The following is a 14,286-nucleotide window of genomic DNA, read 5'->3' as shown; positions in this document are numbered from 1 at the left end:
CGCTCCAGGTGATACTTGTTTTATGTGTGTGCATGTGTGTATACATATATATATATATGTGTGTACACATATATGTGTATATGCATATGTACACATACATACATAACACACACACACACACACACACACACACACACATATATATTTATATTGGTTGGGGGGCCTGTGTGTAAATGCACATATATGTGTGTATGTATATGTACACATACATATATATTTCTTGGAGTCTATGTATATATATAAATGTGTATATATATACCCCCCACATATATGTCTGTCTGTATATATATATATGTATGTATACACTATATATATGTTGAGATCTGTGTATATGTATAAATATGTGTATACACACACATATATATTGATTGGGGGGTATATATGTATATATATATATACACATACCTACATACTACACACATACACACATACATATATATGCACATACATACATACATATGTGTATGCACACATATAGGTTGAGGTCTGTATATGTGTATGTGTGTGTGTGTATACACATGTATTGGTTGGAGTCTGTGTGTATGTATATATGTATGTACACATACATACACACATTTGTCAGGGTCTTTCAACCCCCATCCCAGCTTTCTGGTAGCTGAGATTACCAACATGTACTCCAGGCGACTGTATGGGTTGCTAGGGTGAGACCTGCTAACTGGTTATCGCTGCGGCAGGTCTCTGTTGTAAGTCTCTCCTGTCTGCTTTAGCATCTCTGTTCACCCTTGTGTGCTGTGGTCTGTCTTCACAAGGCTGAGTCTCCTTGGACTTTGTTCTGTGATGACTGCTGAAGCTCATAGGTTTTGTTAGTAGAGTTTACGACCGGGGATGCTTCTAACTAACAGGGTTGGGGAAAGCAGGGGACACCGTAGTCGTAGTCCCTGTTTCTACATCTCTCCAATGCAGCTAATAGATTCCTGTTTTGTAGGAATACTGAAGAGCAAACACTCACCCCTACTGCTGTGCCTGGTGCTATGGTTCCTCTCTGTGTTTTTGTCTGTGTGAGCATCTCAGAAAGAACTAGTCTGTGGAGCGTCCTCTCCCAGCCGAGAGAAAGGCTCCCTGGCAGAGAAATGCCTTTACTCAGAAGTCGGGCCTTTCTGTGGACCCGCAGCAGTGTGTCGAACTCTGGGTTGCAGCTGGCGGACAGATGCACTGATGTGAGGTAAAATGAGCTAGCACAGGTGTGCGCTCTGAGGACCGGGGCTGGGGTGGGGGTGGGGGGTAAATGGTATGGCCCTTGGTTGGCTGAAAGCTAGGAAAAGCCAGGAGGAGGGAGCACTGAAGAAGGCAACAGAGCTCTGGTTGGAAGAGGATTTGGGGAGGACTCAGGTAGGAGAAGATGCGGAAAAGACGGGGAGAAAGATGCATATGGGAACCAGCAAGATTTCCTCTGTCCCTCTTGCTCCCATCAGAAAGGAGAGTGGGCGTGTGCAGCACAAGATTCTGCACCTAAAGTCAGTGGGGACAACCAGGAGGGCTGGGCTAGGCTGAGGAAAGTGTTGAGTGCCAGCCTGGGGTAGGGGAGTGCCCGGTGTCTCCTGAGGCCGCTGCGCACTCACGTCAGCAGAGTGTCTCTGCATTGGATGTCCGAGTACTTCTTGGCTGGCTGGAACTTGTTTAACTCTTCTTCCTGCAGCTTCTTGAGATGCTGCTGATGCTTTTTAAAGGCAGTTTCCTCTTGCAGCATGGTGAAGTAGCCACGGCCTATCCTCACACACTGGATCAGGAAGCTAGAGGAAGAGCCGGATGGGGGGAGGGGAGAGAAAGAGATGAGTGGGGAGGGGGAAATTTCAAAGATAAAATCTTAAATATATTAGGACAGTAACCTGCTGTCTTTGGATCAATCAAATGGCACCACAAAGACCACACAGAATAGGATCCTTATAGATAGAGCGTGACATGTCCCCACCGGCTACTCCTCTGAGTGCTTGGCTCCAGCTGCCCGTGTGACTCTGGGAGGCTATGGGGATTCCGAGATGAGGGAGGAGCTAGAAGAAGAGGATCATGGCAGAGGGCCTTTGGTTTTGGTTCGAACCACTGCCTCCTCCTGGTCAGCTGAGATGTAAGGGGGCTTCTGTCCCCTGCTCCCAGCACCAGCGACTAAGCTGCACCCTGTCTAGCCACCCCTGCCATGATGGACTGAATCTGTGAGCTGTACCAAAGCTTTCCTTCCGCAGGCTGTTTCTGAGGTAATGAACATTCTCTTTCCTCTTGCATTTCCAGACAGACAGACAGACAGGCCCCAGCTTCTGTTCTGCGTCTGTCATTTACTGAAGACCCAGGACAGGTCATTTCAAGCCCTGGAAAGACAAGTTATGCCTCTGACTTGGTGTGTGGACTATACTTCCGGGCCTGCTAAAGGATGCTGTGAGGAGACAAAGATTGAGAGCCCAGGCCAGGGAGGTAGAGAGCCTGTACTCAAGTGTGCAGACCTGGGTTCAGGACCCCAGAAGCCATGCAGAAAGACCAGAGGTGGTACATGCTCCTGGGGAGCAAGGCAGGCACATCCCTGAAGCCCGCTGGCTAGCCAGTCAAGCTGATGCACGTGAGAGACCTGCCTCAGAAAATACAGATGAAGAGTGACCAAAGAAGACCTCAGGCCTCCACAGGAATGGAACTCACAGGCATACACACTAGCATGCAAGTGTGCACACACCACAGTACCAATCATACACATATACATACACGGTACCAATGCCCCAACAGAGTTCCAAACACACACACACACACACACACATATAGTACCAATCACAAAACACACACACAATACACATACATGGTACTAAACACACACACACACACACACAGAGTACCAACCATCCTCACACACAGAGTACCAACACCCAAACACACAGAGTTCCAACTGCACACACACACACACACACACACGCATGCGTACACACACATATATATGCACAGTACCAATCACAAAAACACACACAGAGTACTAACCCCACACACATATATACACACACATGGTACCAACCACATACACACAGTACCAAACACACACATACACACACACACACACACACAGTACCAACCACACACACACATACATACACACGCACACGCACACAGAGTACCGACCAACCTCACAGACAGAGTACTAACCACATACACATGCACACATGTGCCACACAATTCACAGCCCACAGGATTAGAGATTTTAACACACGGGAAGAGCTGGACAGTGCCAGGCCATCAGAAGGACTTGTTCATGATCATCCATGACACAGCTGGTGGCACACCGAGTCCAGGGTCTGGCTAAGGCTTCCCTCTCTTCCATTTGCTCACATGCATGTACGAGCCCGGCTTAGGCATCTGAGTTGTCAGGTGCAGCTGCCTGCAGTACCAAGTGACCCGTGTTGGGACTTGACTTTCTCTGCCAACTCAACTGTGGATCCTTGATCAGCCCTGATGCTGGCAGGCTGGGAGGAGAGCCCGTGCCCTCAGAGCCGCGCCTCCCTCCTCTTCCCCATCTTTACCCTGAGGGAGGGTCTGATAGCAATGAGCTGCAGAGGAAGAAGGAATGCATGAGTGTGTGCATCTGTCTGTCCACCTGTCTGTTTGTCCTCCTCTCTGCTTGCGGTATTGTCAGGCAACACAGCAAACTACATTTCCTCTATATACACGTTTGGGGCCTGAAATTTAATTTAATTTGTTCTTCACATTCTTGATAAGCAACTTTGTACGGTGACTACTGGGGATACGGCTGTGGACGGGGCACAGGGGGTACGGCTGTGGACAGGACACAGGGGACTTTGGTGCTCATGGCCTTGTAGGAGAGAAGAAGGCACGAAAGGCTAGAATCCCAGCTGCTGTACCTTCTGGAAGGGCCCGAGTGACAGGAGAACAGGAGCGGGTGAGGAAGAGTCCAGCCCTGAGGCTAGACATACCAGCCTATTCCTGGAACTTCAGACGGTGGGGACCATGGAAAGAGCTCGGAGGTGTTCCCAGATACAGCAGAAGCCCATTTGAAAGGTGTTTGATTTTATCTTGCACAGTCCCTGCATGCTCCCCACACCTTCCTCCTCATTACTGCGGGGTTCTGATTATTAGGCTGTTGGTAGGATGGGCGCAGCTTTTGGTTTTAATCCACTTATGGGGGTTCTTTTACTCATGGCTTCATGGGTGTAAAACTCCCCTAGCTGATATGAAATTGATGTGGAGGGAGGTGATCAGTGCCAGGGAGCAGAGGCAGGGGCATGAGGCATGTTATACAATGCAGGTTCCTCTGCTAGGCACAACTTCCTCACTGTTGCATGGGGTGGGTGCTTCAGTTTTAAAGGACATAGGTTCTCTGTATGGGAGTCTGGGAGTCCATTGCAAGCCGGTGAGAGGATTGCTTGCTGTGCAAATGAGAGGATGCTGTGTGGCTCAGCTAGGGTGGAGGAACGGGTGTGCTGTGAAGGCAGAGGAGGGGACAGGTTCACGTGGGATTTTTGCTTTGTTACTTTTGGGGGGAAGTGTTATTTGTGTATATATGTATGTATGTGCATTGTGTGTGTGCACATGTGTATGCACGTGTATGCATGCATATGTGCAATGTGCACATTCTGTGTATACAAGTGTCTTCATATATGTGTGCCTATGTGTGCATGTGTTTGCAGTTTATGCATATGCATGTGTGCACATGTACACATGCATGCATGAATGTGTTCAGTGTGTGCACCTTGTGTGTATGCATGTCTTCATGTATGCATGAATGTGTGCAGAGTATGCACATGCATGCTTGTATCTGTACACGTGTTTGTAGTGTATGCGCATGTGTATTTGCAGTGTATGCATCTGTGTTGTGCCTGTGTGTAGAGGCCGGAGGAGGATGTCAGGTGACCTGCTCTACCACACTTCATCTTATTTTCTTGGTACGGATTTGCTCACTGATCCTGGAGCTTGGCTGGTAACCAGGTAGCCCCAGTGATTTGCCTGTCTCCGCCCACCCACAGCATCACAGGCAGGAGACTATCCTGACTTCTGAGGTGGGTTCCGGGATTTTAACTCAGGCCCACATGCTTGGACAAGAAGCAGTCTGACCTGCTGAGCTCTCTCCCAACACCTAATGGCCATTTAGGGAAAGTGGCATGACCATCACCCTGATGCCGGTTGGTTTTTGTGCTGGGAACATTCCAGCCCCCTCTCTTAGCTGTTTCCTGGTACTCAGTTCATGGCTGTCAATCACCTGTAGCCATCAGTGGTATAGACCGCCCGAATTCCTACAGTAGGCTTGTGCTCATGAGTCAGCCTTTCTCCATCTTCCCTTTCACCTTCACGGCCTGTGGTAACTGGCATTCTGCTTCCTAGTTTGCGTCATCAGCATGCTTGGCTCCTGCATAGTTTAGGACATGCCATGTTTGCTGCTCTGTGCCCGATCTGCTCTACCTGACACGCTCCCCTCCAGCTTCCCTCAAGGACTATGAATAGTAAATGTGGTGCTTAGTGTTAGACTCCAGCTTGACATTGTAGAGACACGGCAGATGGCCCATGGGCACGCTTGGGGGGCATTATCTTGATTGTGTTACCCATGTGAGAAGACCATGTTGATGGCAGGTGAGATCAGTCCATGGGCTGTGTCCTGTACGATGTATAAGGTGGAGGAGGCTAGCTCAGGACCAGCATGCATGACTCGTGGAGTCAAACTGTCTTCTTCCTGAGGGTGTGAAGTGTCCAGCTGAGCTCCGGTCTTGGTTAATGTCCCTGCCATGATGGGCTACAACTGAAGCCCTGAGCTGAAATCAGTCCTCTCTCCCTTAGTGGCTTTGGTCCCAGCGTTTCGTCATGGCAGCAGGGCACGGCAGTAAGAGGCACACTTATGCATATTAATTTGAAAATGTGACTTGGGCAGACCTTTTTGTTATGGTTCAAATCTCCAATGTTTCCCTTGGATGTTTTGAATGCGTGATCCCTGTCTAGCTGGTGGAGCTATTTGGGGAGGTTGTAGAGACCTTGTGAGGCGAGCCAGGCTAGTTCTCCATCACTAGAAATGGGTCTTTGAGGGTTAAACACAACCCTGCTTCCTGGTCAGCTGTGATGGGACCAGCCTGTGCCACACACTTCCACAGCCAGGAACCAAGTCGATTCACCAAGACCTCCCGGCCACTATAGACTAGAACATTCCCAGACAAGGAACCATGCCGAAGTTCCCATTATCTGATCTCTGTCCAGCATCTCCTCACAGCAACACGACCGCCATCTTGAACTTTGGATACCTGTGAACAATGAGCCCACTGGCATCCTGGTCTAGCTTCCTTCTGTTGCTTCTTACCATAGAACTCTCCAGAAAGCAATAGACACTGCTTTCTTTGCTTGAGTTTTAAAGTAAGGTTTTGACACACACTGGCCATCAGGTCATCTCGGAAGTTCTTTCTGGGTCCCACCCTCTGAGGGCAGGCACTCTGTGTGTAATCCGCTCCAGCCCCTAGGAACACTGACTTCCGTTTCCTGCTGTGGAATGCCTTTGCTCCTGTAAGTTGGCTACAGTCCTTATCCTGCCTGTTAAATCTCTGGACTCACAGATGTGTGCCTTTTTACACACCTCCAAGGGTTTCCCCTCCCTCCTTGCTCCCTGTAACGCCCCCTACCCCACCCTGTCACCCCACATTTCCCTTTAGATTCTGCATGGAGGTGGTGTGATGTGATTGTGTGTGTGTGTGTGTTTCTGTGTGTGTGTGTGTGTGTGTGTGTGTGTGTGTCTGACTTAAGTCATGTCACACAAAGGCCTCCCGGGACTGAAAGGGACCCAGAACTGGGCAGCTCCCAACATGCGTGCCCGTGGTTCTTGAAAGAAGTTGCAGACTCGAGAGTTGAGAGGCGGCGTGAGATGAGACCGTGTGTGTGTGTGTGTGTGTGTGTGTGTGTGTGTGTGTGTGTGTGTGTGTGTTTCAACCTCCATTAAAGAGGGAGGAGGAATAACTGCTCTCATGTCACTGAGGATGGACAGCCCAGATGTACCTCAAAAGGAAAGAACCCAACTGTTAATGGTATAATGGTGTATGGCTCTGTGCCCCACCGGTTTTCCCTCACATTTTCTGTCTCTGCCTACAAGAGATATGGGCCTCTAAAGACAAGAGAGCTTCGGCGGGGAGGCTGGATGATGTTCTGATGGACAGACAACCGGATTTCAGGGGTGCCCTGCTCCTGGAGTGGGTTATTGCCTACATGGGAAAATGTCACTTAACAAATTCTACTGTTTTCAAAGAATACCAGGCATAACAGTGTACTTCCTGTGTGCGGAGGCTGGAGGTTTAGAGGGCTCACGCCTTGCTTCGTCAGCCCACGCATTATTGATTTCTCAGGAGGGCAGGGCGGGCGCGGGCGCGTGCGAGTGGACAGGATGGAAAACACCATCCTCCGTCTCTCGCCCATTCAGACAAGCTGGACAGGCAAGTTAATAGTGCGGCTCTGGTTCTGATTTATTTTGCATTTAAACTCCCTGCGCTAGAAGGCTCTGTTTATGCAGTAACTTAATAAATCTAGTCTGGCTGCCAAATTGACAAGAAGGTGAGACCCATTCATTAAGATGCAAATACGGTTGAGATGAAATTTGGGATATATTTATTACAGTAATTGAACCTCATTCAAAGGGAATCACAATAGAGTTTGAACTGCCTTTCAGACAAAAGGAGGGTGTGTACTGAGCCCCTCCCAAGCTGACATCTTTGTTGGTGCTGAGTTTGAAGCTCTCTCTTCTGAGTGCTAATGAGCAAGGATTTTCCCCTCTTGAGAGGACAAGATTTCCCAGGCAGAGGTCGAGTACACACACACAAAGGGTGACGCAGGTGGCATACTGTGTGAACGGCGAGTTGACTGATCTGAGTGCAGATCACAAACCACTTACTAGAGGAAAGTGGCCGTGGGTCACTTGATGACTGTCACACCCAACTGTGGGGTGAGGGTGGGGGATCCCCAGCCTCAGGACTTCACCTCTCAGACCCCACATTCAAGATGGCCCTGCTTCCTGAGTTACTCTGAATGATGGGCAGAACCCTGCGTGTGGACGGCGGGCTGTGGGTGAGGGGGCCACAGAAAGGCTGGTTCTTGGTGGGGGGTGGGGCTCAGACTCGCTCAGTTGGAGATGCCAGTGGCAGGGACCATGTAGGCGGGGGATGTGGTGGCTTCCATGCTGCTGCCTGAGGTCTCCACTCAGGCAATGCTGGGTGTCTGCCTCCACTTTGCCGTAGAAAAGAATTTCAGGGTAGTCAGTTCGAAGAAAAGCTGAATTTATTTATAAAAAGGTTTTGGTATAGAGTTAACAGTGGTGCAGAGGGGCAGAGGGAGGGAGGGAGGGAGGGACTTCATTTGAAGTCTCACTTCTTGAAGTCTGAAGTTCCTTCTCTTCCTGGTCTGCTCTCCATGGGGTTTAGGGCTCTTTTTTGTTTGTTTGTTTGTTTGTTGCTTTTCCCCTTTTGAGACAGGGTCACTATGTACCTCAGGTTGACCTCAAACTCACAGTTCATCTTCCTGGCCACCCAAGTGCTGGGATTCCGAGTGTGTGCCCCATGCCTGGCACAAGCTCGTTCTAAAGCCACTGTGTCCAATAAGCTCCAGTTTGCCCAGTGGCAGGACAATGTCACATCCTTTCCTCTTCTGGGCAGCCCTCCAGAACTTAGCCTCTAACCACATGCTGTCTGCGGCATCCTCCTCTCCCCGGCAACTAGGTGATGTGCTCCTCTTCCCTCTTCTCTCCTCCCTTCTCTCTCTCTGTCTCTCTCTCTGTTTCTCTCCCCCTTTCTCTCTCTCCCTCTCCCTCCTTGTCTGTCTCTATGTGTGTGTCTCTCCTTGTCTCTCCCTCTGTCTCTGTCTGTCTCTTCCTCTGTCTCTTTGTCTCTTTGTGTGTGTGTGTCTGTCTCTCCTTGTCTGTCTCTTTGCCTCTCTCTGTCTCTGTCCATCTGTCTGTCTTTCCCTCTGTCTCTGTCTCTCTGACTCTGTCTCTCTGACTCTGTCTCTCTCTGTCTCTCTCTCTCTCTTACACACACACACACACACACACCACACCTCCATCTTCACTTGGCTGGTCTTGGCTTAGCATCCTCTCCAGCCCAGCACATGTCATATTGGATGGCAGTGGCCCATTTGTTAGTTGGCCCTTCTTCCCAAGCTGTGGGGTCATTTGGTTTTATTTTTAATAAATAAGTTTAAAGTTTTTTTTTTTATGTGTGTGTGTGTGTGTTGCCTGCATGTACTTCTGTCTGTGTACCGCACGAGTGCTTGCTTGTCATTTGGGAAAACAAGATAGGGCATCAGACCTACCTTGGAATTGGAGTTACAGATGACTGGGAGTCACCATTTGGGGCTAGAAGTTGAACCCAGGGCCCTTTGAAGAGCAGCCAGTGCACTTAACCTCTGAGCCATCTCTCCAGCCCAAGCTGTGGGCTTCATAAAGGACAGAGACTGCAAAGACACTTGTCTGTCTCCCCCACCTTTATCCCTGGTTCCTAATGCCTGTTCCCCAGCTTCCTTAGTGATCTTGGGCTATTGTGCCCAGGGAAGGAAGGAAGGAAGGAAGGAAGGAAGGAAGGAAGGAAGGAAGGAAGGAAGAGAAAAGAAACCACCAATCACAGTCCTCCATTTTCTGGCTGCCTTTTAGATTGAACCGGCTAGTGAGATACAAGTAGTGCTTGGGGAGGCTCCTGGGGAAATTCTTTGATGGATTTTGGTGTGGTTGTATGGTGTGAATTCTCTTTTCTTTCTATTGTTCGAAGGTTGGATGTAACAATGTAGCCTCTGGCACGGCCCAACCATTTTGCTACTGGGAGAATCCTTGCAGCTGAAATGCATTTGAGTAGCATGTTAGCAACAGAGCAGGAAACCAGATACTGGTGACCAACGGACCACCACCCTGTAGTTACTGGATTGTCTTCCTCCTGAAGGCAAACTTTTATGTGTTATAATTACTGGTGATCCTTCAACTTCATAGTGTCCCAAAGACTCAGATTACAGGCATGTGCCCCACACCTGGGAAGGGATATGATTGACTTTGTATTGTCTGTCGGCTTTGTTTGTTTGTTTGACACAGTCTCACTATGTAGCCCAGGCTGCTTCCTTAAGTGCTGGAATTACAAGTATGAGCTGTGTATCTGGCTTGAGGGCTGTAACTTTTCATTTGTTTCAGTCAGGCGACTTCAGGGGTTCTGCTACTCTGTTACAGAATATGGTCCCAAGCAACGTTTTTCTTCACCAAATGGCCACAATACTAACAGTAAACTCCAGCATCTTGGGCTAAGGAAAGAGCCACAGAGTCTCAGAAGCACAGGACCTCTGCAGTGAGAGTTAGATCTGGGGGAGTTTTTAACAAGCAGTTGGTGGGTGAGACCTGGAGGACCTGAGCCTTAGGGACTGGGGTCTTATTGCAGGAAGGTGACTGCTGTTGGATATAAACAGGCACCTTCTGCAGCAGTGGTAGGGGATGCCTCAGGAAGGCACAAGTGAGACCCTGAGCTGGGCACTGTGATCACCTCAGTGAACTCTCCCAGTGCCCCGTCATGCATCTGTTATCCGTGTTCTGCTCATAAGGAAACAAAAACTCAGAGGGGTTGAGTAGACGAAGTTTCAAGCCAGTGCCCAGTGGAGTCTGACTTTAAATCCTGGCAGCCTGACTCGGCAGACAGGCACAAGGAAGTAGTGGTGGCTTTGCACACAGTCATTCCCTTGCCATCCAGTATCTGTGACTGTGGATGACTCATGTCACACTCCTTTGAGGTGCATCTTCCTTAGTTAAAGCAGTAGTTCTTAACCCTCTGGACACTCCGACCCTTTAATATAGTTCTTACATTGTGGTGGCCCCCAACCATAAAATTATTTCCCTTGCTACTTTGTATCTGTAATTTTGCTACTGTTCTGAATCATAATGTAAATATTGAATATATGGCCTCTGTGAATGGGTCACAGGGTTGAGATCCACTGGACTAATGGCTACCGACCTGTTATAGTTTGGATGAGAATTGCAGCCCCCAACCCCTGCCTCAGGCTCACAAAGGAATGCTTAGTCTACAACGTCTGAGCTATTTAGGGAGGGTTTGGAAACTTTGGGAGATGGGAGCTAGCTGAAAGAAGCGTGTCACTGGGGAAAGTTTTTCAAGAGAGAGCCCCCATCTCTCTCTTCATGTCAGCCATCCCCACCCCTGCAGCTATGGTGTTCTCCCTGAGGACACGAGGCCAAGAACCACAGGCATCACCCTCTGAGGCCAAGAGACCAAGTGTATTTCCCCAGCTGGGGACATGACAGCCAACTGTTTACCACACAAGCAAGAGGACCTGAGTTCAGATCCCTGGCTGACATGTAAAAAGCCCATGAAGCACCTCTTTAACCCCAGCTCTGAGGAAGCAGAGACAGGTGGGATCCCTGTGGGGCTTGCTGCTCAGTCCCTCTATTCAAATTGGTGAGTCCTGGGTTCAGTGAGAGACCCTGTATCACAAAAAATTAGGTGCTGGAGACCAAGGAACACATCCAAGGTTGACTCCTGCCCTCATCATGCATGGGCATGTACATGGAATACCCTACAAGTCACACACACAAGCACATACATCCATGCATGCACTCGTGCACATGTATACACATACACACCCACCCTCTAAGCTATTTTGGTCAAATATTCAGTCAACACACCGTCCTAGGATGCTGCTGGTCATATGTGAGAAGCGGGTGCCAGTGCATCAGAGGGATGGTTTCTGGCATCGGCTCTGGTTTCTCTTTATCATCACCATTTGTCACCAACACAATCACAGCCCTCGGCGCTGTTCTGACTCCCCTGACTTGCACACAGCTGGGGTGTTGGTTTGGCTGAAGACCCCATGAGGCTTCTGGGAAGCAGTGCTTGTTTTAAGTGGCAAGCTTAGGTGCTTGTCTTCTAGGAGTGATGGCAAGAACAGTCTAATTAGACCGCAATTATTTCGGGATTTGGTGAATTGCATTATGAAGCAATTCACAAAGGTCCGGTGAATCTGCCGTGCACAGCGTTGGTGGGAATGAGTGCCTGGCTCTTGAGCAGTAATGAAATTTATTAAACTAAAGGGCTGGGGAGTTAACCTCCATGCTGCTGGAGGAGGAGCTGCACGCGTGTGCCTTCTAATTATTTTAAGTGGGTTTTCTTTTCTGGGTTTTAATTTAATCGCTATCTCTGATTGTCACTGAAGAAAATAAGGGAAGAGAGGACTGGGGAAAGGCTGGGTGGGAGGGCAGGGCCTGCAGAGCTCAGACAGGTGCCTGGTGGAGTCACACAGGGGCCCTGTTGACCAGTGAATGTCAGTCAAGCCCTATTGGTTTGCCCTGAGCAGACGAGTTCATAGGTCAGGGAATCTGTCAGACCCAGAGTTCTATTTATGTTGGTGGCCAGCCATGCATCATATCTGATTGTGTGTTTGGGCCTTCAGTGTGGTGGTGTAGACATCCAAGGCCCAGGGAGCACTGGGGGAGAAGGGGGAGCTGGAGGACGGAGAAGAGTCCAATGATGCTGCCTTATGGATCTGACACACCCCTGCACTGTGAACACACAAACGTGTCTACCTGCATGCATTCATGCACACACACACATACACATACAGATATATACACACCCACATACACATACATATATGCACTGTACACATACTTATATAATGGACGCATGTACATATATGCACATAATATATCACACATACACATAAATATACACATATACACATAGAATAATCTGCACACATACATATACATACACATACATATACACACTTACACATACTTATACACATACACATATTCATATATAATAACATATCTGCACACATACACATATATACATATACACACATACATATACACACATACACATACATGTGTGCACACATGTATACACACATACATATAAATACATATGTATACATGCACACACATATATATATACCTATACATACATGCATACACATAACAAGAAAGAAAGAAGGACGGTGGCTAATTGGGGATGAGGAATCCAGGGATAAAGACTAATGGGGGTGACTGTGGTCCCAATGCACACATAGAACTGTCAAAATGATGAAATTTTCCTGGCAGAACGGGGGTGCTGTGTAAGAGGCCAATGACGGCATTGTTTGTACTCTTTAAATCAGAAAAGTTTCTGTAGATGTCCTTTAAATAAAGCCAGATAAAAACTGCAATTTAGAGGCTGAGAGACTCTCAGTGGTTAAGAGTACTGGCTGTTCTTGCAGGAGAACCAGGTTCAGTTCTCAGCTCCCATCTCTGGTCCCCAGCTGTGGAGAACCTGACACCCTCTTCTGACCTCCACAGGTACCCATACAGTTGTGGCACACATACACACACAAACCAAATACACACACATACATACACCAACACCCCACATACCCCACCATCCCCATACAAACTCAAAACAAAAGCAAATCTTCCCAAAATGAAAGCCCCCAAGAGCGAAAGGAGGGGGGATTGGAGCCTCTGTCCCTGCTTTTTGACAGCTCAAAAACCCACATTCACCCCTGGGCGGTCCCCAGCTCCCATGAACCTCAGCTGAGCCCCAAGGGTGTGCAGAGGCAGCATATACTCAGGGGAGGGTAAGGCAGGGTGGCCGGGCTCTAATTCTAACTGCTAACAACCGGATGTGTGATAGAAACAGAGCCGGCCACTCTGCTCTGTCTGTCAACTGGAGATGTAGAACCACGCCCACTAGCATCTGTACGCCATCACCTCAGCAGTGCGACTTACACCGCTGGTGAACCCAGCACCACCAGCAGCAGCACTGCTCTACCATCGACCACTACCACCACCACCACCACCACCACCACCACCACCACCACGATCAATATCATCACTACCACCATCACTAACATCACCACCACCACCACCAGCACCACCACCACCATCACCACCATCATCACCACCACCACCATCACCATCACCACCATCAATATCACCATCATCAATATCACCACCACCATCAATATCACCATCACAACTACCATCATCATCATCACCATCACCTCCACCCCCTGCGGCTGTGAGTATCTGTGGTACAGAAGTAGCTGTGAGGAAAAGGCTACCAGCTCTTCTGTTTCTCAGAACAGCCTCTAAGGCAGCTGGAGCAGCAGTGGGCGTGTGAGGTCTCACTTCACAGGAAGGAGACACTGTGGGGACACTGCAGCAGGAGGCTCAGCTGGGGTGGCGTCGCACCTGTCTGGGCCCCAAGGCTGGGCTGGTTTCTTTTGGTGATCCTGCAAGACCAAGTTATCTTGGTTTTGCTTGTTTTGTTTTTCCAGTACCGAGGCTAGAACCTGGGACCTTAC

At 48.9% G+C, this 14,286-nt stretch overlaps 1 protein-coding gene across 2 annotated transcripts in view; it reads right to left on the bottom strand.

The window, feature by feature from the left end:
- Positions 1 to 14,286, bottom strand: part of Ccdc60 (coiled-coil domain containing 60) — a 158,175-nt gene that overhangs the window by 59,602 nt on the left and 84,287 nt on the right. For both annotated transcript variants that reach the window (XM_032886802.1, XM_032886803.1), the window contains one exon: positions 1,581 to 1,751. In XM_032886802.1, the coding sequence (XP_032742693.1) occupies positions 1,581 to 1,751 (171 nt within the window). The remainder of the gene's footprint in view (positions 1 to 1,580; positions 1,752 to 14,286) is intronic.

This window comes from Rattus rattus, chromosome 16 (genome assembly GCF_011064425.1).
Source record: "Rattus rattus isolate New Zealand chromosome 16, Rrattus_CSIRO_v1, whole genome shotgun sequence".
Lineage (NCBI taxonomy): Eukaryota > Metazoa > Chordata > Mammalia > Rodentia > Muridae > Rattus > Rattus rattus.
The sequence above is the reverse complement of the archived record's forward strand: the minus strand, read 5'-3'. Positions and strand labels throughout refer to the sequence as shown.